The sequence below is a fragment of the Puccinia triticina genome, chromosome 10A (genome assembly GCF_026914185.1).
Source record: "Puccinia triticina chromosome 10A, complete sequence".
NCBI classification, from domain to species: Eukaryota; Fungi; Basidiomycota; class Pucciniomycetes; order Pucciniales; family Pucciniaceae; genus Puccinia; species Puccinia triticina.
Genome location: NC_070567.1, coordinates 5,041,969 through 5,069,541, shown reverse-complemented (window position 1 = coordinate 5,069,541; position 27,573 = coordinate 5,041,969). Strand labels below are relative to the sequence as shown.

At 47.3% G+C, this 27,573-nt stretch overlaps 4 protein-coding genes across 4 annotated transcripts; 3 read left to right on the top strand and 1 right to left on the bottom strand.

Moving 5' to 3' along the window:
* Window positions 1-121: 121 nt before the first annotated feature.
* PtA15_10A502 (uncharacterized protein) lies at window positions 122-3,163 on the top strand (the record flags this gene model as incomplete). The annotated part of the gene is made up of 8 exons (XM_053160685.1): window positions 122-168; window positions 251-486; window positions 567-981; window positions 1,068-1,461; window positions 1,569-2,031; window positions 2,134-2,210; window positions 2,277-2,466; window positions 2,556-3,163. The coding sequence occupies 8 exons, from the start codon at window positions 122-124 to the stop codon at window positions 3,161-3,163; spliced, it is 2,430 nt and encodes an 809-aa protein (XP_053024634.1).
* Window positions 3,164-6,174: 3,011 nt separating this feature from the next.
* Window positions 6,175-8,938, bottom strand: PtA15_10A501 (uncharacterized protein; the record flags this gene model as incomplete). The annotated part of the gene is made up of 6 exons (XM_053160684.1): window positions 6,175-6,195; window positions 6,308-6,368; window positions 6,452-7,522; window positions 7,622-8,317; window positions 8,396-8,524; window positions 8,637-8,938. 6 exons carry the CDS (start codon window positions 8,936-8,938, stop codon window positions 6,175-6,177), a joined length of 2,280 nt encoding a protein of 759 aa, XP_053024633.1.
* Window positions 8,939-12,546: 3,608 nt separating this feature from the next.
* PtA15_10A500 (uncharacterized protein) lies at window positions 12,547-13,472 on the top strand (the record flags this gene model as incomplete). Its single annotated transcript, XM_053160683.1, has 5 exons — window positions 12,547-12,611; window positions 12,686-12,760; window positions 12,822-12,872; window positions 12,963-13,227; window positions 13,293-13,472. 5 exons carry the CDS (start codon window positions 12,547-12,549, stop codon window positions 13,470-13,472), a joined length of 636 nt encoding a protein of 211 aa, XP_053024632.1.
* Window positions 13,473-22,413: 8,941 nt separating this feature from the next.
* Window positions 22,414-26,461, top strand: PtA15_10A499 (uncharacterized protein; the record flags this gene model as incomplete). Its single annotated transcript, XM_053160680.1, has 12 exons — window positions 22,414-22,468; window positions 22,557-22,699; window positions 22,792-22,985; window positions 23,145-23,221; window positions 23,324-23,778; window positions 23,858-24,039; window positions 24,114-24,354; window positions 24,442-24,573; window positions 24,654-24,770; window positions 24,839-25,729; window positions 25,820-25,922; window positions 26,007-26,461. The coding sequence occupies 12 exons, from the start codon at window positions 22,414-22,416 to the stop codon at window positions 26,459-26,461; spliced, it is 3,045 nt and encodes a 1,014-aa protein (XP_053024631.1).
* Window positions 26,462-27,573: the final 1,112 nt, after the last annotated feature.

The window sequence follows — 27,573 nt, the reverse complement described above, 5'->3', positions numbered from 1 at the left end:
AAAAAAACAAACAAATTAGATTTGTACATGATTCCACTTGAATTCACCGTATTACTTGATGATGGTCCAGACCCTAGGTACTGTTTTTGTCTCCATATAAATATGTGACTACACTGATTGGATGACAGCCAGTCTGATCAGGATTCAGGAGAGCACCGGGTGGTTGGCGTCAGTTGATATGACATGATAGGAGCCCGCAGGTGGGTGCGTGACCCGCGGTGTAATTAGAGTTTGACTCTCCGATCCCCAGGCCGTTTCCCGTGGTCATCGACTCCCAGATTGTTCCCTATTTAAACATTTTTCGATTTTTCTGTACTTGTACGACCACCAGCATGGCGCCCTCCTCAGCCAACCCCTCCAGCTCAGCATCAGCCTCGACGGCCAGCACCCACCAGCAGACCAACAGTCTGGCCAGGTTCCACGACAGAGCACCCACACCCAACTCGCCATGCTTTGTCCACTCCCATCTCGACCCTGGAAACAACCGTAGGCAGCGTTCCAAACACTCATCTTGGCCAGCCCAGATCTGACTGCCTCTGTATCAATAATCTCGACGTCATATGCAGCTGGCATATCTCGCAGCCTGACCAGACACGAACGCTCCCGAAGCAGACAGTTCAATCCGCCACTGCCAACGATCCCGCAAAGCTATCCCTCGCCCGGCTTCTCACCTAACACCCCCCGGCCGAACTCGATCTCCCAGGGGATTGGAAGCATGACCATCCCAGACCACCAGAACTATGCCTATCGGCAGGATAGAGACGATGGCCTGGACGAGAAGGAAGGGGATGAAGACGAATATGATGATGAAGACGACGACGACGACGACGACGACGAGAACCACGAGAGTATGACCCGTCAACTAGCCGAGACTGCAACGAGCGTCCGAGAGATGTCCAAGCAGCTCGGCCGGACTCGGATCAAAACGGCCATCCAGAGCGTCTTGATCATCACCAAGGCTAGAGATAACCATCTGATTCGGTAAACAGTTCTTCTGTTCTCTAACTCATCCAAATAGTTGGTGTCTGTCACTAACCCCCATCTGCATCCATCTCCCTCCAAAACAGCCTGACTCGAGAATTGGTCATCTCACTTTCCCGGGAATCCCTCCAACCGCCGATCACACAGTCCCTCCAGAGGTCGAGCTCAACCAACCAATCCAAGCCCTTGGTGATCTATGTCGACCACCAATTACGCCACTCCACCCGCTTCGATCGGCCGGGCTTAGAGAGGGACTATCCCGATTGGTTCCGCCCCCTGTCCCCGTGCAATCGCTTCAAGCGCCGCCTCTCCCGCACAAACTCCGTCTCATCCCTCAACTCCATCCACTCCAACATCAGCAGTCACAGCTCCGCTTCCAACTCGACCACCGACTCTTTCCTGCAAGATGACGGAAGACTCCGTTATTGGACTCCAGAGATGTGTGCTAAATCACCAGAGCTCTTTGATTTGGTAATCACCGTGAGTGCTCGAATCAAAGGTTGGCGCTACGATCCCAAGTTTCAGGTTGCTGATCCCGTCCCTCAATCCCCACATCCATCCATCCATCCATCCATCCATCCATACAGCTTGGTGGAGACGGTACGGTCCTGTTTGCTTCCTGGTTATTCCAACGAGTCGTTCCGCCGATCATCTCATTTGCACTTGGCTCACTTGGTTTCCTTACGAACTTTGACTACGCCGACCACCAGAAGGTCTTACATGAAGCCATCAAACGGGGCGTGCGGATCAACCTGCGGATGCGCTTCAACTGTACGGTCTATCGGGCCAGTGTTGGCCCCACTAAACGTCGGGCGGTCAGGTCGGGCAAGACCGGCGAGATCTTCATGAACATCCTCGGCAAGTCGGGCTGGGAGGCCCTCGAGAACGGTTCGGCGCCTTCTAACCAACGCTCAGCCTCTCGTTCAGCTGCCAAGGACGATAAGGAGATTGTCTGTTTTAGTACTTACCCCGCTGAGTCATTCGAAGTCTTGAACGAACTGGTCGTCGATCGCGGACCGAGTCCGTATGTGAGCTTGCTAGAGCTCTTTGGTGATTACTTTTTCCTTGTGTATTTCCCTCCCCGCGTTTCCCACCTCAAATATCGTCTCCGCCCACAAGTTCCTTAACTTGTGTGCTCATTCTTTCTTTCAGGCGACGATCATCACATGACCACTGTCCAAGCTGATGGTTTAACGGTCTCAACACCCACTGGCTCTACGGCCTACTCTGTAAGTCAAGACTGAGTTATATCTGCGTTGCCCTAATCTGATTACCGATCTCTCCAAATCAATCAGTTATCTGCCGGTGGCTCCCTCGTCCATCCCGAAATTCCTGCGATGTTGATTACCCCCATCTGTCCTCACACTCTCTCCTTTCGACCGATGTTACTCCCGGATACGATGGAACTGAGGATTTGCGTGCCGTACACATCCCGCAGTACTGCTTGGGCTAGTTTTGATGGGAGAGGAAGGGTGGAACTACGTCGTAAGCAGCCCTTCGAATCCGAGCCAATGTGATCTTGACTAACTGGAGGATGCTCTTGGCTGATGGTTGGTTATCCCACCAAACCCCAGAGGGCGATCACATCAAGGTTACAGCCTCAGCATACCCTTTCCCGACGGTCTGTGGCGTGAGCCAATCGATAGATTGGTTCCATGCGATTTCGAGGACGTTGAAGTGGAACGAGCGGGAGCGCCAGAAATCGTTTGTGGTGATCGAGGAGGACCAAGCGCAAGCGTCCAGCAGCAGAGTGCCCGGTGCAACAAGTCAATCGTCCAGCTCCCAAGCGGTTGCGGCGGCGGCACCTGAGCACATGATGAAGCATGAAGAGTTCGATGACGACGAGCTGGAGGAATACGATATCGACGACGTCGCTCCCAGCGTTTCGTTGGTCGACGACGGACCATCGGCCGGCCATGCCCCTTTCGCCCACCCCATGGATCCTGCCGGGATCACGAGGCGGAGACTCGACCAGCGTAACGCCGACCAGATGACGTCCTCCTCGGATATCAGCTCCCAAGGCGCGAGCACCCTCAGGAACTCCTCAGCCGACCCCCCGCCTCCTCCGATCATCAGTCATGAACGGCTCCCCCCGAAAATCAGCAATCCTAATCTCAAGGCGTTCGCTGTCTGGGGCCTCGACTCTAGCAGCTCCTCCGACGGCTCGTCTAGCGAATCTTGAACCAAAGCTCGCGTCGTCTCCTCTTTTTGGCTTTTTTGCTACCAGGATCCCTCACCATATCCACACCAGCTTTCCCATCCTCTTTTCTTCTCTCCCTGGTCGAACTCCTTAATTGAACCCTACCTCGCGAAACACTACCCCCGTATCCACCCAACCAACGCAAACGAGGGCATGGAGCCGTTGTTTCTTCTTCCACACATGATCGTGCATCCCTTGTTCTTCATCATCCCAGCAAACATTGTCCCTTTCTGAGGCAAGGGGGAGGGGAGGAAGAGGAGGTTGCTTTCTTGGGCTCGATTATTCCCGGCCACCTTGTATCACTTATAATCATAGAGAATCGCACCCGTTTGTATTGTCTATCTGCGTACACACCTGCTATTTGAACCACAAATTGAATTCAAAGCCGCTCGGCTCACCAGGGATATGGGATGCACAAATCCTGGCTGGATGGGTGCGAGTCTTGTTGAATGCTTGTTTGGAATGAAAACAAAAAGGGTTATGTTGGGGCGGTTTCCCCATGTTGATCATTCACTGGTAACCTTAAGCTGCTTCAACAGACCCACTTATGAGTGGCCTCCTGGCAAATTATTTAAGACTGCCCATTATCAAGTCCGAGCTAGGTCAACGGAGTGCAGCTGCCAGGTCAGGAGAGGATGGCAGACTAAGAACAAATTTTAAAAGGTCACAGGCCAAACTTGACCCATGACATTGAAGCAAATATAATAGGGGGGTTCACAATTGAATTTTATAACACTTTGGAGGTCAATTTAAGGCCTTTATGAACATAATTTTAAAATTTTGGCAAGATGTCCAGAAAAAGGTGTGACTGATCAATCAGTGCAATTTATCAAATTTTTAAAAATATGTTCACAAACAGGTTAAAATGGGCTCTAAAGTTTTATTAAAATCCTATTGTGAACCCCCCCTAATATCTTTGCTGAGTGTATCAGATGACAAACAGGGCCTCACTAGGATAGGTCTAAAATCTGAACAGCACATGATGTGCATTTCTTGAATGGTTAACTGTGCACACAAGCTAGCACTCAAATTGCATCCACATATAAAATCAACTCTTAGCAGATGTGGCAAGACTCTTGGACGTAAACAGTAGAAAATTTTGATAAAGAAATATAGCTGATTGATATAAAAAGAAAGACAGAGCACACTACTGAGTAAAGGCTGGGGGTGTGACATTTATGAAAAGGGGAGGTAATTTAGGGGATTTGATAGAAAATCTTTAACTAAAGATAAGCTTTGTTGGAAGAAGTCTTGGTCTTGATTGTCATGAATTGCTGATTCTTCACCAGGAATTGCAAGACCTTCCCGATGAATTGGGCACCAGAAGTCATGATAAGGATCTATGTATGGTGACACTGTATTCTCTTCAAACCACTTTATCATGGCATTTTTAACATCCTCTGAAATTGTTTTTTTGTCCAAGATCTCAATTAAGTTATCCCTATCCACATCCACATCTCTTGATTTGGGCAGCTTCAATGCAATCCCAGCTTGTGCCATTGTTACATGGTCCAGGTTCTTCTCTGCCCAATCTAGAACATCTGAGAAGTTCCACCATACAGCTGCAATTTCTGCTTCAGAAAAGGGCTTCTTTCTTTGAGATAGCTTTTTATTCACATTGGATTCATTTAAGCAATCATTCAAAGTTTTAAGGAGGCTTGTTCCTTGGACAGGCTGATATTTGATTATTTGTTTCAGATTTTCAAATCTTTTCCTGTAAATCTTTTCCCTTGCCGGGTCACTCAACAACCAACTTCTCTCTTCTGAAAGTGCCCATGGCCCCACCTGTTTGCTTGTCCAATTCTGATACAACATGATCAACTCCACTTGATATGGGAGAAAAGTAGGGACTTTTACAGGCTCAAAAAAGAAACTTCCAAGCTGCAAAATATTGGATATTTCTAGAATGTGGTTTGTATTGTATCCTTGCTGATAAGCTTCCTTGAGCTGATTTGGTGGAATCCATCTGGATGGTTTCCCTCTCTCTGGCTTCATGATTGCTTTGGCCTGGATTCTGTAATCAAGTTCTTCTTCTCCTAATACACGAATCAATGTTTTTTTGGTAGAGGGATACTGAATTAAGAATAATCTCAACCATTCATTGTCATGTTGTTCAACTTCAGCATCATAAAATATGGGCCAAGGTTCAGTTATTTTTAAACACCGATCCAAGTCTTTTAATGCATTGGATCTCTTTATCTTCCTGATTTTATCCCATATCTCGAGAATCTTGGGTTGATTGTATTGCCTCTCAATTGCTTTCCATCTTCTCCTCCCCTCACTCTGACCAATCCTTTTAATCAACCATTCCAATTGTCTAACTTCTGTTGGATCTTTTCTTTTTTCTAACATGAATTTATCCAATCCTTCATAATTTGGATGGGTGGTGTCTACTTTGATCAAAGTGTTACACTCAACATTTTCTGCCTGCATAAATCTTCCAAGTACCAATAGCAAATCAGTTTCAACTTGTTTAGCTCTCTTATATCTATCCTTGTATTCTTCAAGGTATTTAGGATTGTGTTCAAGTTCTATGGCCCCCAAATGTTCATGGCCCTTCCCTTTATGTTTATGTTTTTGTTTTTGTATAATTGATTTTCCTTCCAACTCTTCAGGCATAATTTCTGATTTGTAAATCATATCTTCATCTCCAGTTCCAAATAGAGTTTTTCCTGGCTGCACAATTTTGGGAGATTTGGGAATCAATTCAGAAGAATGAAGTGACTCTACAGAATTTTCCCCTTCAATGTTTGCTTGAGCTGCACTTTTTTTGAACCAAAGAGAAACTTTGGGGATGTTGTAATGTGCTCTATTCCTAACAACATCCAAGTATTTTGATTTGAAGTCTTTGATGACATCCAAAAGGTTTCTTCTTTGGGGCAACAAGGTTGAGTAGTGGGCCAAGCTCTGGAAAAATTCTGTCTTTGGAAACATCAGATGGAATGATGGAATGTGTAGTTGTAGTCTTGGAAACTTTTCCCATAGATTGGAATTCACAGGAGCTCCTGTGGGAGCTGAAATTGTTCCAGAATCAGAAAGTATCTTTGAAGTAGCAGCAACATTCTTTGATCTATTCACTTCATGGCGCAAAGCCTTGGTTTCTTTTTTCGTTTTCCTCCTTCGCACCTGTTTCCCAACCTCCCTTGGCTGCTCCTCGTTGCCCTGGTCAGGCACTATTTCATTCAGACTGAGTATATATTCAAATGGATCAAATTTAGCTCCTACTCATCCCACACAGACAGTAGAATAATGGGATGTTGGATCACTCACGCTGCAAACTTATTTGGCTTTAGAAGGGAAGAATCATCATGATTGGGCTCTTCTTTCTCGTGATTTGGCAGTGTCCCACCAGTAGCAATGATACTTTCTTCAGTAGCTTTCACATTCTCGTTTGGAACTACAACTTGGTTTTCGAGATTTTCTCCATTATGGCTGATTTCAATTTGAGTCTGGGGCTTCTGGTAGGGCTTCATTTGATCTTGTTTAGACTGCTGATCTGTCATTTGAGCCTGTTTTTGATCCTCATCTTCTCTCATGCTTTCAATGCTATCGCGATTGCCTTCATCATCTGGCACTGAATTCCAAGCAACTTTTCCTGAGGGTGTAGATCCTGTTCCCTTTGAAATATGTAGATCTAAAGCAGATTCCTGGGTTTTTGGCAATCCCGTGGACACCTGGACCTTTTTTGACCACTTCCAATTCTCATTTGGATTTTGACGAGCCTTTTTTACCCATATCGATCTCGTCTTTTGTAGAGATGGAGTGATTTCTCGAACTTGAGTCCCATGACTGGAATGTTTGGGGTCTTTGATTGCACTACTTCGTACTTCTGATACTGGAGCAGAAGGCTCAGGTTCTATTTCTTCCTTCATATTTCCGGGAGTCTGATTGGCGAAGCCTTCATGCTTGGTGTCAACATATTGGGGGCTTTTTGGTTGGACTTGACTTGCCTGATCAAAGTGTTCTTCATGTTTTTTGGAATCAAGGTTTGGTCTGGGAGTAGCCGGGGAAGAAGTATCAAGCCCATCTGTCAAAAAGTATGTTTCTGCGTCTTCAGCTGGATTTGTCGGAACAATTTCATCAAAATCCCGACAGAAAGGCTCCTTCATACTTGAAATCAAATCCTGCTGCGACTTGAGAGTCGAATCATCCAGCTGGCAGTTTTCTACTTTTTGAGAAGCGCTAGGAGCTTGATTGGGTTCATTCGGAGTGCAGACGCTTTCAGGCCGCCAAGACTTCAATGTGAAGTTACCATCTTCCAATTTCTTGTTGCGGTTCACAACTGAGTGAGTTTGATTTTTAATTTTAAAATAGGGTGTCGAGCTCTGTTGCCTCGCTTTTCTAAGTAAAACCATAAAAGAGTCAGCCCCTCACGCCCCCAAAAAAACTTCGAAGTTCCTAGACCAAGGAATACGATTCATGCATAATCAAACGACTTACTTATTTTTCCGCCACATTCTGGGTGGTACAAAGCGCTTTGGTGGTTTATTACTTCTAAAACTCCCAAAATCAGATGAGTTTCTAGTTTGACTACTAGCTTGTGGAGTGTTTGTAGAGCTTTCCCCAACATATCTTTGGTGTACCGAGTGCGATGATGGGACATGAGCATACGACTCATGGATGGATGGGATGGCTGAGAGAACAGCTCCATCTTGCCGCACAGGCAGATACCCTAAGCTTCGATGCACTTGATAGATTGTGGTAGGTACTACACGGTCAATCCAAAATAATTGCCATTGCACAGGTGATTGATCGGTAACTATAGGATGATAACTTAATTGATGATTTTGAAGATTAAGATCAGAATGGTATGCCTGCGCATCTGGGCTTAGCTGGCTGTGTGATCTTGGGACAGGTTGGTCTAAGATGGGGGTGAGTAGATTCTTGGGGGTGGAGTGACCTGCAACGCCCTGGCCAACGGGGCATCCACTCGATGCGACATGATGCTGCAGTTGATCTCCGCCAAGCTGAACATCTTCATTCCGAGTATTTTGGCTGCTGTGACTGCTACCAACAGGTTCTCCATCTGACGAACTAGAAGATTCAGGGCTTGGAAGGACTTCGCCAGCGCCCTGTTTGCTTGCCCAAGCTTTTCCGCTTTTCAGGTCGGGCGCAGAAGCCGTGGCACCCATTGAACTGGAGCAAAGAGGAAACGTCACTTCAAGTATCTTGTGAGTCAATGGACTTGAACATGAGAAATAATTCAAGCCTCACTCTGCTTCCTGTTTTTTTATATCAGCTGATATGGGGACGTCGAGGCCTAATTTTCTTATGTCAACATCGCGTTGATTTTCCATGAGCCTTGTAGGCTGTGCGTTTTTTGGACAAGAAATATTGTCTTTCCTGATCCCGATACAAACAATGCGCCACGAGTCAGTATAAAATTTGGCAAAGAAAAATTTCCGGAGGCCAGGAGATACTGGTCGATTATGACCGGTAAAATAACCAAACTTACCCTTGGCCTCGAGAGTGGTTTTGCGGAGACAGACAATCATCGGGTTGCAGCATCTCTTCCGGAATCTCCTCTTTGGGAGCACCAGATTGGCCCTCGTCGTCGAAATCATGAGCTAGCTTTGGAATATCAAGGTTGTTAGAATGCAAGCTTGAGATTCTGCTTGAGTCGCCTGACAATGTGCGCTCGATGTGATTTAGAGGGAATGCATCTTCGCCAAGCCCAATCAATCCTCTTGGAAGCTGACTGGCCACCAACAGAACGCTGCAAAGAGCCCGTGGAAAACCTGACTTCAGGCCAATCATGATCTGAGGATAGCAGATGGATCAAAGGAAACACAGTTCAATCAAGAACAAGCTGAGAGATGCTTGGATACTTATGTGTAAAAGGTCGCTTGGACAGGTTGGACAAACGGCCAGACTCGGCTCGTCGTGCGCAATCCTTAAGGACACATGTCAAATTTTCACCCGATGCAACATGCCATACATTTTGTCATAGCCGCAGTCACAAGGAGTTGTGAGAGTTTCAAGCAGCACTTAGCACATGGATGTATATAAGAGAAATTATTCTTGTCTTACAATTGATGAGCAAGGGTTTATTTCTTAAACCTACTCCGCTCCTGAAGTGAACTTAAAACAACGCTGAAGCAGTGCATACTAATAATACAATCCAGTAGCCTCATTACCATGAGCAAAAAAGCATCGTCGAGCCTGGAGGCTGTCAGGGTTGGTCTCTTATGTGACAATATCCTGAATGGAAGATTATATATTTTATATTGAAGATTGTTGAGTTTGTAATGGAAAGTCCCCAATCGTTGGCAGACAACAATGTTGGCGGGCTTGGTACCAAAAGCTCTGGGGGAAAGCTCTCCTCCAGAGAGTCCCATAAGGGAGAAGGGAGAACCAGGCTTGGAAGCTCTTCTTCTCTTAACTTCTTGCCCGCATAGTAGTTGAAATTTCAGGATGCAAATGGGTCGGGTCGACCCGGAGGCGACCCGAGACCCGGCGGGTCTCGGGTCGGGTTCGGGTAGCCTGACAGCTGAAAAACCAATTTCCGACCCGACCCGGCGACACCCGATTGTCAATCGGGTTCGGGTTTGGGCAGGCCGATTCCACTTCGGGTCGGCCCGATGACCCGACTATGACCCGATTAAGTCAGCTGTAATCGCCGATCGGTGACTTAAGTCTGAGATATCTGATATCCCCTCAACCCACAGTCACACAATCACCCATCCTGCGCCAAGTCCCAACCATGCGACGGTCCAAGAGGAAACAACCGGCCGCGGTGAATTCCAGTTCGTCTGATGAAGAGTCTCCAATTGAGGTTTCCCAATCCCAAGTCACCACCAAGGGTCAGTCTCAGCCGCCAAGCACTCAAGAGGTTGCAAAAACCACCGAAAAGGATCCTGAACCATCGAGTGCACAAGAATCTCAATCTACCAGTCAAAATTTGAAAAAACAAAAGACGACAAGCAACATTTGGGAGCACTTCACCAAAAAAGAATCCGGCAAGTCTCCTTGTTTTTGTGCTTGTGGGGGCCACTTTTGAAGCTTTCTGATAATTTTCTTTTTTTAACAGGTCAGGGTACCAAGGCACACTGTCATTACTGCCGAGACCAACTCAAGGGTAAGAGCTCCAACGGCACCAAGCACCTACGGTGTCACCTCAAACGTTGCAGCTCCTACCTCACCTCCAGCAAGCAAACCATGTTGAAACTCTTGGCACCCGCGGATGGATCAAAACCAACCAACTGGATATTCTCTCAGACGACCTCACGCGAGCTTCTTGTCAAAATGGTTATTGCTCACAAACAGCCATTTGTCTTTGTCAAACAGCTGCTATTCCGCGCCTTTGTTGCCTCACTACAACCAAAGCTCAAATTCTTTACTCAAACGGCCCTCAAGACCAAAGTAATGGCTTTATACAACTCTATGAAAGAAAAGCTAGCTGTTGAGATTTCTGGTGTAGATCAAGTTGCCTTAACAACTGATCTCTGGACCTCGTCTAACCAGTCACCTTATATGGTAATTTTGGCTCATTTTATTTCGTCGGACTGGACGCTGGAGACTCACATCATCTCCTTTAAGGAGCTTCTCACTCCTCACACTGGTGTCGCTATTGCTGAACAACGCGTCAATGTGATGAACAAATGGAAGATATTGGATAAGGTGGCATCTATCACCGTTGATAATGCCGCAAGCAACGACTCTGCAATCACTCGAGTAATATTGTCTATTTCAGCCCGGAGAAGTCTTCCCCTTGAAATGAAAGGAATTTATTTACATGTCCAATTTCTTGCACATGTTATTAACTTGGTCGTGAAGGATGGCCTGAAGATCTTCTCCAAAGCTATCAACAAGATTCAGGACAGCGTTTGTTACACCAAGAGCACCCCTTTGTATAAACAGTCCTTCAAGGAGGCAATCAATCTCGTTGGAATGGACCAGTGAGCTCTCCCATTGGTCGATGTTCCCACCCGCTGGAACTCCACTTTCCTCATGATCAAGTCGGCCCTCCCGTATAAGGAAGTGTTTGATCAGCTCGCCATTCAAGACGCTAACTACACTCATTGTCCTACCTCAACCGAGTGGGAGGAGATTTCAACTATGAAGGATTTCTTGTCTGTTTTCCACTTGGGTACGTCATTTCTTCTTTGTGATCATTGAATTCCCACAGATAAATTAGCTGACATTTCATTCACTGCTTGTTTGATTTAGCTACTTTAAAACTTGGAATGACATGATACCCTACTGCACATCTTGCCTATAAAACAATGAAGAAGATTGAAAAACAGCTCAAAGAATCCCGAGAAAATGGCTCGCCCAAAATAATCGAAATGATCCAGCCAATGCAAGAAAAATTCAACAAGTACTGGCTTCCGATGGAAGACTTCACGGCAAGCAACCAGGTTTTTGATCCCTGTTGCAAGTTCCAGCGCATAGAATTTATTCTATCTGAAGAGGTTGGCAAAGATCAAGCTACACTCACCATCAACAGAATCAGAAAAACCCTTGCCAGCTGGTTCAATGACGTGATCCAAGTTTATTAAAATCACAGAAACACAGAAGGCAAGATCAAAGTTTTTGCCTGTGCTCATTAGCAAAAATCCCATAAAAGTTGAAATTAATCCCCAAACACCCCGGAGGGCACCTCGGATTGACCCTCCAGCCTGTGCCGGAGCAACAGGCAAAAGAAGGTTGGTCAAAAATGTCATCAAGGAGGCCCTAATCAAGTGATTAGTGGGCTCCAGGGAGGGGGTGGGACGAAACCACATCCCCTGGGGGGACAAACAGCTTCCCCCACACCTTTTAAGTATCCAACCCAGCTGCACACGACCTGGGCCTTCATGGTTTGCACCCTGAAGGTTGCCAGGGCCCTGTGACTGGGCAGGCACAATGCTGGCCTGTACAACTCATCCAAGTGGTTACAGGTCAGCTCGAGGGCCTAAAGAGGGGGCTCAGTATGTATTAGTACTGATGGTCTATGACCGATCTGGACCACCGGTCTGTACAGGATGAGCCGGAGCTCAAAGGGCGCGTCGGGCTACCATTAACGGGCCTAAGGCTCCCAGGACCTCTGGAAGCTTTCGGACCAACTCAATGCCAAATTCTTTGCACTTGGCTACGGATCCCTCGTCGCCCGACTCGTGGAGGATCACAAGGACTACACGCGAATTCAACCTCTCCTGCCAGCTTATTAAAAGGCAGTCCCCATGAACTCTCCAGACTTTTCTTCCCCCCCTCCCCCCTCCGGTCCTGATTTGGCTTTTCTCTTATCTTAACACTACACACCATGCTTTCTTCCTCTGCCACGCTCTCCAAACACCCGCAGGAAATAGGTGCTGGCTCACCTCCCCTAGAAGATAAGAGCCTCAACAAGCAGACCGAAAGCTTTTCTAGCACAGGGGACCAGGATGATGTCGAGCTTGCCAAGCTTGGATATTGGCTTCGGGACCTCGATAGCTGAATTAGTATCAGCGTACGTAAGTCAATTTATCCTCTATGACGCCCTTTTCCCTTGATTTTGATTTTCAAATTGACCAATTTTATTAGCCTACGTCAGGTGGCCTCTATTCGGCTTCAGCGCATCTTGTTCCCAGGCGTTATCGTCCCTTTGTTGGTTTTACGGTTGGCTGGCTGAACATTCTTGGACAGATTCCTGGTGTGGCATCTACCGAATTCGGCTCAGTGAAATGATCTGGGCCGCGTACACACTCATGAGGAACGATGACTTCTCACCGTGAGAAAAAACATTTTATCTCTCTTTGCTCTCGAAGAGATAACTGGTTCTCCAAAAACCCTATCTGGTTGCTCTCAACTCGTACAAAAGCTCCAAGTCTCAAACCGTAGGATTGTTTGTTGGCCTTTTAGTCCTGCATGGATTACTTAATTGCCTGGCGACAAAAGCTCTTGCGGGGATCACCAAATCATTTATCTTCATCAATCTGACGGGAACTATGGCTGTAATTAATGGCTTGCTGGCGACAACCCCCGACAAACACGATGCCACTTACATTTTCAACAAAGTTGTTGATCAAACTGGATGGGGAAATGATGGGTTAGCGTTTCTCTTGGGCTTATTGAGTGTCCAATGGGTAAGTTGTTTTTTGCTTCACGCTGGAACCTTACAGCGCCACTGATCAATATTTCATTTTCACAGACCATGACCGATTACGATGCTACTGCGCACATCTCTGAAAAGGTCAAACAAGCGGCTATCGCCGCACCTGTTGTGATTTTCGTTGCCGTAGCTGGGACGGGATTGTTTGGCTTTGTTCTCAACATAGTCCTTGTCATGTGCTCAGGCAACATCGATATCAACAACCGCGGCGGCTGTTGAGAAATGATTGTTGCCAATATTCTTTACCGAAACATTGGCCCGACGTGGTTTGCCATTGTCTGGTCTGTGATCTGCTTGAACAGCTTCTCCGTCGTCTTGACAGCCCTCCAAGCCAATTCTCGTACAATCTTCTCATTCAGTCGTGATGGTGGTCTGCCCGATTGCGGTATCTTCAGTCGTCTCTCAGGCCAGAAAGTCCCTGTTTATGCGGTTTGGTCGGTGATTGTCGTGTCAATCTTGATGGGTCTTTTGAAATTTGCTTCTACAGTCGCACTAAATGCTGTCTTCAGGTATGTTGTGCCTCCTTTTAAAGAAAGAGTGTGGCTCAAACCAGGACTACTGGAGATTTCGTCAGCTAAATGGCTGATAGAATTCCAACCTTTTCTTATTTTGTTTTCTTCCCATCCACTGAATTTTCAGTTTATGCACAATTGTAACTGAACACGTGGATTTTATCAAGTTTTACCTGTTTCAATCTAGACTAACAGCGTTTCCTGTACCGGCAAATTTTCACCCTATCACAGGCTCTTGACTCGTCATACGCCATTCCAATTGCCATGAAGCTCATATACAGCAGTTCTGAGAAAGCTTGCGTTTCCGGACCTGCGATTCTGCCCCCCGAACTCGACTTCAACTTCAGCCACCTGACCCCTGTATTCTGGACAGCCCGGGTTATACAGGGCTGTGGGGCCTGACTGGGCAGCCTGGTGCCCGGTCATGCCCCACGGGCACAGGGGAGCAGGGCACCTCTGGGCTCAAAATTTGACGAGGAGTCCAACGGTGCCACTCTCAAAAGCTCAAAGCTAGCTATCACAAAGATAGCTTTTGCAATGAACGCATGTTCCTGTATGGCAACGGCCATACAAGAGGCAATACAGGTGGCTGAAGTCGAGTTCGGGGCAAAATCGCAGGTCCAGAAGCGCAAGCTTTCTCGGAACTGCTGTACATGGACCATCCTGAAGTACGTGATCAAAACACTCCTGCCGCTGACAGCTGAGGGGACTCGCATCTCCTCTCGATGACCGGTCAGACCGGTCATCAAGGGGACTTCTCTTGATGACCGGTCTTTGCCGGTCATCGAGGGGACGTCTCTTGATGACCGGTCTTTGCCGGTCATCGAGGGGACGTCTCTTGATGACCGGTCTTTGCCGGTCATCGAGGGGACGTCTCTTGATGACCGGTCTTTGCCGGTCATCGAGGGGACTCACATCTTCTCTCGATGACCGGTCACACCGGTCATCGAGAGGACTCGCCACCTCTCGATGACCGGTTAGACCGGTCATTGAGAGGACTCACCACCTCTTGATGACCGGTTAGACCGGTCATTGAGAGGACTCATCGCTTCTCGATGACCGGTTAGACCGGTCCTTGAGGGGACTCACCACCTCTCGATGACCGGCACAGACCGGGCATTGAGAGGACTCACCGCCTCTCGATGACCGGTCTAACCGGTTAGACCGGTCATTGAGAGGACTCACGGCTCTAGATGACCGGTTTGTGCCGGTCACCGTGGGGACTAACAGCTGTCGATGACCGGTCTTTGCCGGTCATCGAGGGGACTCACATCTCTTCTCGATGACAGTTCTTTGATGGTCACCGAGAGGACTCACATCTCCTCTCGATGACCGGTCAGACCGGTCATCGAGGGGACTCACCACCTCTCGATGACCAGCCAGACAGGTCATCAAGAGTAGATCTGATAATGTGACTCCCCCACCGTCCCTTCCCCTGCCGTACCGCTCGCGAGTCGAAGGCCCCCTCCCGAACTGAGCCAAGTCCCTCCTGGGATCTTCGCGCCCGCCTCCGAAGGAGGGACTTCTGAGTCAGTGGACTTTTCAGATTTCACAGAGAAAATCCCAAGACTGCAATAACTTTTCCAAAACAATAGCTATTGTGGCACCGCACCAAACATGATGAAGGTCTACACTTGGCCTCCAACCTCACAAAATTTTGGGGCTGTACCATCCCTCCTTCAACAAAAAAACAGCATCAGAAGTTGACCTGTGAGACACTCCACCGGGTACCCTGAAACAGTGAAGTGAATACAGAAGCAGAAGCAATTTTGCATTTTTTGATGACACTGACATCAAATGGATTGTAATCTGTGAGACAATGCCCCTAGGGACCCGCGTCTTACCCATTATGAGGCCTTCTTGCTAGCTGATTCCTTGAACATTAAGGTGGGGTGATATATAACAAAACAAATACTGATAGATTTGCAGGCTTCTTGCCTGTTCATGTACATTGAGCAAACCTGTCATGCCAAAAAAAAAATGTTAGTCCCTCATTTGGAGGGGGGCGCTTTGCGCCCAGGAGGGACTTAGTTAAGTCCAGCCCCCTCTGACCAAAACCCCTTGCCCCTGCACAGGTGGAACTGGTGCAGAGCAACTGGAAAGTTGGTTTTTTTGCATGCATGGCATGCAATGGAGTTTGTGTTCCTTAGCAGGGAATGGGGGATACTTCACAACAGTCTACTTAGCCAGGTTTAAAATCATTTTGCCTATCTAATATGGCTAGCCTGTTAAGGGAAAGGGTGATTGAAAGTGGTGGGATGGCCATTCAATTTGCAGCGGCGAAGCCGCCTTGGCCTCTAGTTGGCAACAAAAACAAGCTTTTCTCCAAAAGTCACTCAAGCCTTGATTGCGATGAAAACAACTTAAACATTAAAAACGACGCTACTGCTGATGAAGATGATCAGCGCTTTGAGCAATACCTCAAGAGGAAGAAGGTGGCCCAATCGGTATCTACTACGGCTGAGCTTGACTTGTATCTCCAGGAGCCTCCAATTCTCATTGAATTGGCTAATTTTTTGGTCCTCACCTGGTGGAGCACCCACACCAATCAATTCCCAACACTCGCCATACTTGCAAAATCTATTTTATTGACTCTGATGACTTTGATCACATCAGAATCAGCATTGTCCACAGGTGGAAGAGTCATTGGCAGTGATCAAACCCAAATGCAACCCAACACTCTTGAAGCACTTGTATGCACGCAAAACTGGATCCGCGCTGAAGAGGGGATCATAATGAATGAAGATGATGACTTTGATAATGTATCTAAGTCTGTTTCTGGCTCATCTTAGTATCTTTTCTTTGATTTTATCCTCATAGGCTCCCCTGTTGTATATACACAAATGCACCAGGACCAGATTGCTAGAAATTGGCCCAATTTTATTTCCTTTCTCATTCAACGGCCCAAAACGCTTGGGTCACCCCTGACCCAACCCTGACCCGACCCGACCCGCTGCATCCTTAATCGGGTTTGGGTTTGGGCAGCCTGTTTGAGATTTTGACCCAACCCGCCCCGACCCAACATTTACCTCTGGTTGGGTTCGGGCACTGTTTTCCAACCCGAACCCAACCTGTTTACATCCTGAGTTGAAATGCAGGATACTCCAGTAGGGATGGCCACTCGCACCCGGGTACCTGCCGCGGGTGCGGGTACTACCCTGGAATTTCACTCATGTCAGATACCCGCACCCGCACCCGCACCCGCCAAGGCGGGTACCCGGGTGCCAAGTGCCAGGTACCCGGGTGCAGGTGGCGGGTTATGCAAACAACGGACCTGTGACAAGTCTGAAACAGTGTCACAGGACCCCTGTCCGTTTGCACGCAAACGGACAGGACAAAACATCGACTCCGTCCTGTCCGTCTGCACGCAAACGGACAGGACAAAACATCGGCGTCCTGTCCGTTTGCACGCAAACGGACATGACAAAATATTGGCTCTGTCCTGTCCGTTTGCAGGCAAACAAACAGGACAAATCATCGGCGTCCTGTCCGTTTGCACGCAAACGGACAGGAAAAAACAGCACCCGGGTACCTGCCGCGGGTGCGGGTACTACCCTGGAATTTCACTCATGTCAGATACCCGCACCCGCACCCGGCACCCGCCAGCGGGTACTAGGCACGTGAACGGATACCCGCCAACGGGTGACGGGTACCCGCCAACGGGTGCCGGGTACCCATGGCCATCCCTATACTCCAGCCAAGCTGCCATTGTAACTCCAACTGGTTACATAATGAACTTTTTTGGCACAGTCACTGTGCAATGTGCATTGAAGCTAAAAGAATTGGAGTAACTGAAAGTTTATTTCTCAATCAGATTCAATTTCTAGTTACAAGTTTTGTCTTATGAGATGTGAGTAGAAAGAAAGAAAGGGTGCGGATATGCACCTGAAAGCAGGGCAGGAAGTGCCAGGACCCTGGAAACCCCTGATGTAGGTGGGTGACCTAAATGTATGAATTTTTACATTTTTTTGCAAAATGTTAGGCACAAAATTGGTATGAATGGGGTTTGGAACCCAAAAGGGTACGCACCAAACATGGCATTTATGTATGGATTTCTGCTGATACTCAGTTAAATCCCCTAAAACCCGCAGGACCCCGCTTGCCTTCGGGGATTTTGGGCTCCCTGGGGCAATTTTGCCCCAGGCATAGGCACAAAAATGTATGAATCAGCCAAAAAAAGCCATTCCCCGGTGCCCCCCAATGTATGAATTTTTGGTTACCCACATCTATAGGGGGCTTCCAGGGTCCTGAAGTGCCCTGATCTGGTCTGTCTGAGAAGAATGGGTGAGGGAATGTTTTTGCTTTTGCGTTGGCTTTGCTAGTTGTGTGCTATACGGTAGATGTTTCCTGAGCACCGGACAACCATAGTCTCAACTTCAGCTTCTTTTCTTCCTTATGTTTTCTTTTCGGTTCTTCTTTCTACTCATGGGTACAAGCGGAGGAACCTTGTCTTATCCTGTCTGAAGGATTCTGATGTGTCTGACTGTTTGAACAACGTTTGTCAGTGTTAGCTTATTGCTTGTCTGTCTGGGCTTTACTTACGGGTAGCGGGAGCTTCCAATAGTCTGGCTAGTAGTTCTGTTTGCTTCTTGAGTCCAAGTCGTTCCGGAAGAGTTCTGTAAAAGAACACAATAGGGGGGTCCACAATAGGATAAAAATAAAACTTTAGAGCTAATTTTAAGGCCTTTATGATCAAGTTTTTTAAAAAATTAAGAAGTTTCTCTGATTTTCAAGGGACACCTAGTCCTGTACATCTTTCCAGATTTTTAAAAATTTGTTGATATAGGCCTTAAAATTGACTCTAAAATTTTATTTTTATCCTATTGTGAACCCCCCTAATGAAGTCAGTCTCATAGTTAAGCCTGCTTCTTGTTTGATCTCTGGACATACAAGGTTCTTGTCCTTGGGCTTTGACCATTAAGGTTCTTGCTGGTTGCGCATCTGTAATTAGCAAGCAATACTTTGTGTTAGCTTTGCTGTGGTTAGGGCTTGGGTATGGACTGTGAAGGAGGGATAAACTTTCTTTGCAGCTGGGCTTGCGCCTTGGTCTGTCCGTGCAAGCTTCTGTGAAGGTTGCTGCAGGTTTTGGTCTGGATTCCTACAGAAGCTTATCTTGAGTTAAACTTGATATCCAGTAAGAATTCCAGGATACTATGTAACAAGGAACACACCATTCCTAGGAGTGTGCCAGAAAGCACACTCTGTTGTAGGAGGGTGCCAAAGCACACTCTGCTCCTAGGAGGGTGCCAAAGCACCCTTTGTTCCTAGGAGGGTTTCAAAGCTCAAAATTGGATGACTTGTCACATCTGGGACCCTTGCAGTTGTGGATAAATGCCCAAAAAGAAGTCAAGATTTTCCCAGGGAAATCTAGCATTGGGGGCTTCAGATCACTTCTGGGAGGCCCTAAGATATCAACAGAAAGTCACCCATTTAATTGGAAACTCATTCAATGGTGGCACTTGGACAATATTCCAAGTCACGTGACTTCAAATATTGCTGGAGTTCTTTCAGGTTTTTTCCAAATCTTATTTGAGTTTGACTTTGGAGAAAAAAGTAAATAAATATACCTTTCCTCCGGAGAAACTCTGAACAGCATTTGAAGGACTCCCAGATCCCACTTCAAAGGTCCTTTGATTTTCAGTACAACCAGGGTTTGCAACTTCCCTTCCTGCTGGCGGGGAATTCAAAGATTTTCCGCGAGGTCGATTCAGAAATCTTTTGAAGTTTTGCGTCTGCTGTGTTGGTTGGCCCCGGTGGGGGTGTGACTGACCCAAACCTGGGCCCGTCGCCGAACTTGCTGGGGTGGCAGGAACAGAAAATCTGCCTCAATGCCAGGTCTTTATTTTTGAATCAGTTTTAAACCCCCACCTCAAAGGTTTCCTGCATGGTGTGTTGGATCAAATGATACCTAAGAAGCATGGCTTCATTCCTATCCTTTCCCCATTCCTCCAGCCCTATATTCTTACTTGTCCGGGTCCTTCAAAGGCAAAAATGATCGAGGAATGCACTGGAAACCTGAGAGACCATAAACTCACACGCTCACTGACAGTTGAATGAGGTCAACGTACAAAGCAAGATTAGCTAAGAAAACTGAACATGATGTGTCACCAATCTGTCTAACCTGGAAGGTCAAAAAAGGATTCAAGCCTATCTGAGGGCACTTTGTAGATTTACTCAACCCTCCACCTAAGAAGGGAGTTGGATGATTTACTGCTCCAATTACAGGTTGAAGAAATTGGATAATAATTTTTTTGAAAATGTGGTCCTCTCCGCAACATGGAGATCTTTCATTTGATCAAAAAAAAAGGAAAGAATTTGCTAAGTTGAGGGAGGGACTGGCAGATTACTGAAAATTTTGGGAATTTGGCAAAAAATCAAGTTCCTCCTGTGCCAACATTCACCGCTCGCGGGCAAGTCCCTCCTGCGGAGGTTGCGCTGCGCGCGACCTCATCGGAGGGACTGCGTTAAGTTCCGAACTTAACCCAAGCCCCTTGCTGCTGCGGGCGTCTGGTCTTGCAAAGCAAGCCTCCGATAGCCCTTGGCAGGAGGGACTTGCGCGCTATCACCCCCTTTTGCAGAGCCTAGAATCTGAGTTTGGCTGGGTGGTTTTTTTAAACCATCACAGTTCCTTGCCCTCAATACTTAAAACCTTAAAAATTTGCTTGGCGCAGAGCCTTGCTTCTTGCCTATCATCTGATACAATCTTAGTTATTTTACACAACTCCTTCAAATAGAAATAAATTTTCAAAGTTCACCAAACCTTGGAATTTACTGAAGTCGAGTCACAGAAGAGATCCGTGCTCAATGTTTTTTTTTTGACTTACAGTCAAGCCTCTGAGCCCTTGATCGCCACACAGACCCGCCATCAAGACCGTATAACCCTCTGGATGACCGGTAAAGACCGGTCATCAAGAGAGATATATACAATGCCCTGGATGACCGGTACAGACCGGTCATCAAAGGGATATGTAAAACCTCTTGATGACCGGTCTGTGCCGGTCATCAAGGGGACTCGACACTCAATGGCCAGTACAGACTGGCCATCAAGAGTATACAAACCTCTCAATGACCGGTCTGTGCCGGCCATTGAGGGGACTTGAAATGACACTCCCGATGACCGGTATTGACCGGTCATCGAGGGGACTTGACACTCCCGATGACCGGTATCAACCGGTCATCGAGGGGACTCGAGCCTCTCAATGACCGGTACTGTGCCGTTCTTTGAGAGGGCTTTATCCTCTCGATGACCGGAACATACCGGAGGAATTGAATAAAACTTCTCTATTTCCAAAAAGAGAGCCAGTTGCGAGGACAAATCAGCAACAGTCTCCACCAGAACAACAACCACGTAAAAATAGGTAACTTCTTTGGTGAGCACCTGCACATTGGGAAGGATTCCACCATGGAGCAGTCCGTACCTGCTAGCCAAGGAAGGCTGCTCCAGGCGGACAGCGGCTATGTGTATTGGCTGGCCGGACGGCGGAAGGTGTCTTCGCTCGCCGGGCCCGGGGAGAATATCGCTCCTTGTAATTCACTTGGCTCGCCGGGCCCGGGGGGAATATTGCTCCTTACAATGCACCAGCTAGTCTACATCCTTGCCGAGGTTGCTCCCCGGCAATCACCTGCACATATGCTTGCCAAGAATGATTCATTCCCACCGGGCAGAATCCTCGGCACTTGTACATGCTTGACAAGGAGACTGGCCATTGAATGGAGTAAACACTCCCTTCAATGGCCGGTCCGACTGCACATCTAGAGGAGGAGAGTCCTCTCGATGGCCACTGTCTTCTCCCTTTGATGACCTATTACATCGGCGGCCATCGGGAGGGGTAACTGAAGGCCGAGGAGGCATTCTTGCACCGGGAAGGGGCTGGGTGGGACAATCTTTGCAAGATCAGCATGTGTGGGTTCTCAGGCCCTTTTTTTAGCAATTAAAGAAGTTTTATTCGGGGGTGCAACATACCGGCCATTGAGAGTGTCAAGTCCCCTCGATGACCGGTCGATACCGGTCATCCTGGCGATGATTGGTTATGTTGATGGCGTACTTGTATGAGCCAATCTCACTCGATCTCACTCTTGATGATCTACATACGCACAGGTTCACCACTGAGCAAGTTCCTCAAACTAGCTTCATGTGAAACAAGCTATGTATTACTTTGAGGGTCCGTGCTCTTGTGTTGTAATGAATCTCTGCAATTCGGGCTTACAGAGTCAGTAGCACTCTTGAACATATTTTATATTGTATAATTTTTCAGGATTGCCATGAGTCCGTAAATAGAGAACAAAAAATACAAGCCTCAGCGCTTGCATGTTGGGCTGGTCTGGAGCAAAAAAAAATACAAGTTCTTGCGGAATGACAGAGATACACAAGGAAAAGTGAAAACAGGGGTGAAAATCTCATTCTCCGTGCGCCAGGATGGGGAGGTACGGTATAAGTCCCTCCTGCCGAGGGCTGTCGGAGGCTCGCTTCGCGAGTCACACGCCCGCAGCAGCGAGGGACTTTGTTAAGTTCGGTTAAGTTCGGCCCGTCGCCTCGGGGGAGGGGCTGTTAGATCGCAGCCTTCACCTCAAGTTACTGCCCCCCACACCTGACACAAATTTTTATTCTTAGGACTGTCTGAGAACTGCCACGGCAGTCCCCGATAGCCATGTGGATTGTCGAAGCTCCATTTCGCGAAATAGATGACCCGAGTAAAGCTCATAGTGAGTTTCCTTTTGTGCTGTCATCCTTGTAAGGATGTGTGCTGATGTCCATATAACTGCCACACCGTCACCTCACTATCTGATGTAGCTCAGGAATATCCGCAACAGAGGTGGCTCCGACCCAGCCGCGTTTACAGCTTAGGCAGAGACTCCAGAAACGATCTATCGCTCGATTTCGACAGCTTGTCTAGATTGCGTGCTATCGCGTTGGATGCGGGCCCATACTCTTTGGTGAGTTGGTGTGGTTTGCCTCTGATCGTCACTACTCATATCTGCCCGCTTAAATCAACCACGGCCAATTGCTTTTTTCTTCTTATGTCAAGAGCGACTTCCCAGACCCGACCGAACTACCAAATTTATATCCATTAACACTCACCAACCATTCCCCTAAGGATCTCAAGCTACACCGCGGGAAAAACTCTGAAATCATAATCAAGCCCGGATCTTCTCACAGCATCGAATCCGGTGATCAAGTACCGACTAAAAACCGCTCTGACCCCTCATTCTCTTGGATCCGGTGATTTTCCCCACTGATACTGTCTTGTGAACAACTCAGCGCCATCCCAAATGAACCACCAGCTGGGATGTTAGTTGCTTCATACTTTGAATACGATGGAAGCTGACGTTGACACTTGTTATTCATTTTCAACACGCTGTTATCGCCCACCGCACCAAGATTTCATTGGCGCCCGGTTAATATTTGCATGAGCCCTTCCAAGCGTAAAATGATCCCGGAAAACTACAGAAACACAGGTTTGAAGATGACCAACCTTCTAAACTTCCCCACAATTGATGATTGTAACATTTTCACTGATTTAACAAACCCACCTGTGGCGCCGTCTCGTTTGCCCTCAGGATTTTTTTTCTCCGAATCGCGATTCCCAACCAAGGAACATACCCATTTCCTGCCTACGCCTCTAAGACCAACAAACCCAGTTGGTTATGCTCTTGTCCTGGGTATCCAGCTGATTTCGGAATCTTGGTTAAATGACTTCCTACATGCGACCCATGTCAAACCTCCAGCGACGCAACAAGTCCAACCCACCATCTTCAAAAAAGCGGACGAAACCGAAGACACATACCAGCAGCGATTTCAGCTGGTAAAATCAATACATGAGGCAAAATCCCAGGGATTCTCTGATTTCGAGAAAGACTTCCAGGCTGCTTGGAAAAAGTTGGTCCCGCAGTTAAACTTCACTGGAGCGATTCGCTTTAAAAACTGGTCCGAGGATCCGATCAAGTTAGATCCCAATCCCGCCCGCAAAACCTTATTCTCGAAAATTTCTATGATTTTACTGGCAAACCAAGTGGTAGGTTTCCTAACTCTTGAAAAGCCTCGCGCGACACGCTTAGGATCCGCGACCTACAGTCTCTTTTTATGGGGTGCAGGATAAAGAATCTCAAGACATAGAAGAAATTGTTCGCGCCGGACTGGGCAGTGTCGTCACCCACTCTTCGCCTTTTGACAAATCTTCGACATTCCCCCAGCAACTTCAAAAGCTGTGGCCACCACAAATCCAGTCGGGCCATCGCGTTGTTATCAAAACCAAGGACTATGCATCTGTGTATGAGTAAGCTGATACAATCTTCTACCAGCTGTTGATAACTTGAAATGCTATTGAACCCTATGTGGAAATGAAACCAGCTTCGGAGGTCAGGTAGTCAAAGAGATGGATGATTTACTCCAGGCTATATACGACGTGGACACATCTCAATTAGTGGAAGGCTCTGAATATTTCGAGCTCCCGGTGGATCACAACCATACCGATGATCCTGCCCTCGCTGTCAACGCCCCACTACTCTCAGCACCCTCTTCAAGATCCGCCGGATTCGCTGTTGGCGATAGTTCAGCCTTCACAGAACCTGATTCACCACCTCGCGCGCTTGTAAGCTATACTTTGGTTTTGATTGTCTACTTGAACACTTCCAAATGTAACTTCCCCACTTTCTAACCTCAACCCGATCAATAATAGTTTCGAAGGACAGTGAGTCGGACAGATGGCGAACGAATGAAAGAACTTTTGCCACATAGCGAGGTGGCAGATGAAATTGAGGTATTACAGAGACTTGCAAGGAACGACAATTTCGGTGATGACACTATGGAGGTGGGTGAACGTTGGATTAACCTCCCATCTTGTTTCATGCAATGTACCGAAGTACTTCTACTTCAAATCGGGTTTTCTAGGCCATTCAAGTCGAACCACCGGTACAAAGTACCACGCAGGTGACGAGTACAGGTCCTGATGAAAACGTATGCAGGTTGGGTCCAAACCCAGAACCACAGCTGTCAAGTCCATGTAGTGTGAGCACGAACCTTTGAGTATATTTTGGTGATTCATAGCGTTGACGGACTCGTTTGTATTTCCGCAGAGTCCACCTCCACTCAAGCGCAAAGCTCGAGCACCAGGAGGATTTAGCTTCGCCAAATACATGAATTTCCTTGGCCAGGAAACCGTTGAAACGCCTCAAAACCTTGACCGCGTAATGTCCGAAGATGTGCCAAATAACCCTCCTGCGAAGAGGCAGAAGCTTGGACATTGTCCGGATGACGAACCAAGCAAGATCACTGGTAGCACTTCGCGACTCGATGAAGTGGATATACACAGCATCGAAGGGCCGGCAAGCAAGATGTTACGGGAAACTGCCACGCAGAGAGATAATGGTCTGAAAAGAAAAGCTGATGCACATCTATCTTCGGGCGAGGAAGATATGTCTTCAGGTAATAATGGAAGAAACAACAAACCCCAGAAGAAAGCGCGCATCCAAACACGACGGGAATTGGAGAGATCTCGCTCAGATCTCTCGGCTGGAGGTGAACACGATCATAAAAGGGAAACTGGCGCCCATTCGAATACCAAATCTCCAAAGACATCGAGATCTCACAAGGTTGACCAAGACGAATATGAGGGTGCCGACATGGGTGACCGATACTTGTCGGTGAAGACGACAGGAAAGAGATTGACGGAGGAAGAAGTTCGAACAAATCTAGAATTCAATCAACTTCGAATCAGTAAACCCCAGATTATCCTCAAAACAAGGCCCATCCCTACTAGGCCGATCGGATGGGATGAGGAAGATCAGAGCGAGAATGAGTTGCGTCAAATGGATGATTGGAACCGGAAAGGAACAAAGCCTGATAGTTCAAAAAGCTTTTTCAAAGTCAAATATGTCAACTTGGTTAAGAAGCTTCCAGTTTCCCGATATGACTCCGAAGATAGGTCTGGTGGCGATGAGCATCTCAACTTTAAAAAGTTCAAGCCGGTTTGTAAAATTTCTGTCTAATTTCGTAGTCTCGACTACTGCTGACGTTTTTTTCATTTTTGTTTTCCCGGTTATATTGAGTCCGCTTAGAAAAATGGTCAGACACTGCCACAGCTGCACACTCCTTCGCAGCCCTACGCACGCCGGTGTATGAAGATGGAGACTGTGCGACTGCAGCCAAGCAGCATCGATGGTCAGTGTCGCATTCACATGTTAAATCCGAGATGGCCTACCCTCGAGCTCCTTGATAACTTTTTTCTAATGCACCTCAAAACAGATCGTGAGCATGCAAGGAAATCAAGGGAAGTCAGTTCAACACAAGTTCCCACAGAGATACATGACGACGACGATGAGATGGAATTCGAAAGCAGGCCAAAATCAACTGCCAAGGGTAAGGCCCAGTCGGATAGAGCGAAGTCTGTGAGGTCAGGAGCAGGATCACAAACGACCCTTAAGTTGGGGGCAAAAGCCAAAGATCGATCCACTCAGGATGAGCGACCTCAACGACCTTCGCGCTCAGGCAAAAGCTCAGCGCCCGATCCACCGAGTGAATCAGAAGAAAACTCTTCCCCCAGAAAGCCCCCTCCTCCAACCAGGACACTCACCCGTCCCTCCCGCACCCAAAATCAATCTCAACGCAACAAACGCGTCGTTTCTGTCGACACCGGTTCGGATTCAGACGGTGACGAACTCGCTTTCAAGGGATTCACTCGCACTCGTTCAAGAAACTAAAACATCAACTTCACTTCAATTTGTATTTTAGTGATTATTATAGGAACCTTGATCACATAGGCCGTGTTATCAATCTTTGCTTTTTTAAATTAAATATAAATGAAGTCATGCCTTTCTATTTGTCCAGGCTGTTCTTTAGATGCACAATTGAAGCACTTCCCGTCACCAACATGGCTTGATAAGGCTGCTATAGACCTTGCTTGCAGGTAGAAACTCAATCTCAATCAATTTTCATCAGCAAGTAAGGTCCCTTACGTCTAAATTAACAACTGAAATAGCCCATAGAAATTGGATATCAAATTTAAGATCAAATCAAAATACATGCCAGTTTGCCTGCTCCAAACACTCACTCCAGCTCCTCACGGGGAAAACAACACTTAACCCATAAGAGCAACCGCATCGGTGCGCGGGGTAAGTCCAGGAGTAAGCTTCAACTTTACTCCCGGATTAGTGCTACCCCGGGGGGCAACCACATTGGTACGGTGTGCCTCCACTGCTCCCGTGTTTGCTGCGTGTTCTCTTGCTCATCACAGCCTCTGTGCTGCTTCAGGTCTCTCCCTCTGCGCCCAATAGGTTATGAGCCCAGGTAGCGCTTGCTGCTTCAAAATTGAACTTGGAAAGATTGGTGCATTGCGCACAACCCTATATCAAGCACGGGGGAATGTTGAAGTGTCAATCTAGCACTGCTTAACACATTGTTGCTTACACATCCAATCACCATTGGGGCAACACCACACATCATCATAAGCATACATCTACTGTATTCAACTGCAACATAGCAATGTGTACTTAGCTCACACTACAGGCAGACAGCTGTCGCTCCCGCGCGCAGCGTCACCTAATTTTGGTGGCGGCAGTCACTGCGCAGGTGACGCTGCGTGCGGGAACGTCACCTGTTTGCCTGTAGTGTCAATGGTTAGAGCATCACTCATGAATGTTGAGTATATGAGTTCGACTCTCACAGTACACGAGGTTGTGGGTTCAACACCCACTTCACTCGGACCTTTCTTTTCACTTGTGGATCAAAATTTGGAGTAACTGCTACCCCTTGGATTACTCCAAACAACCGCATCGGCTTCGAAACAAAGCACGATGCTTTGGACGAGTATCCT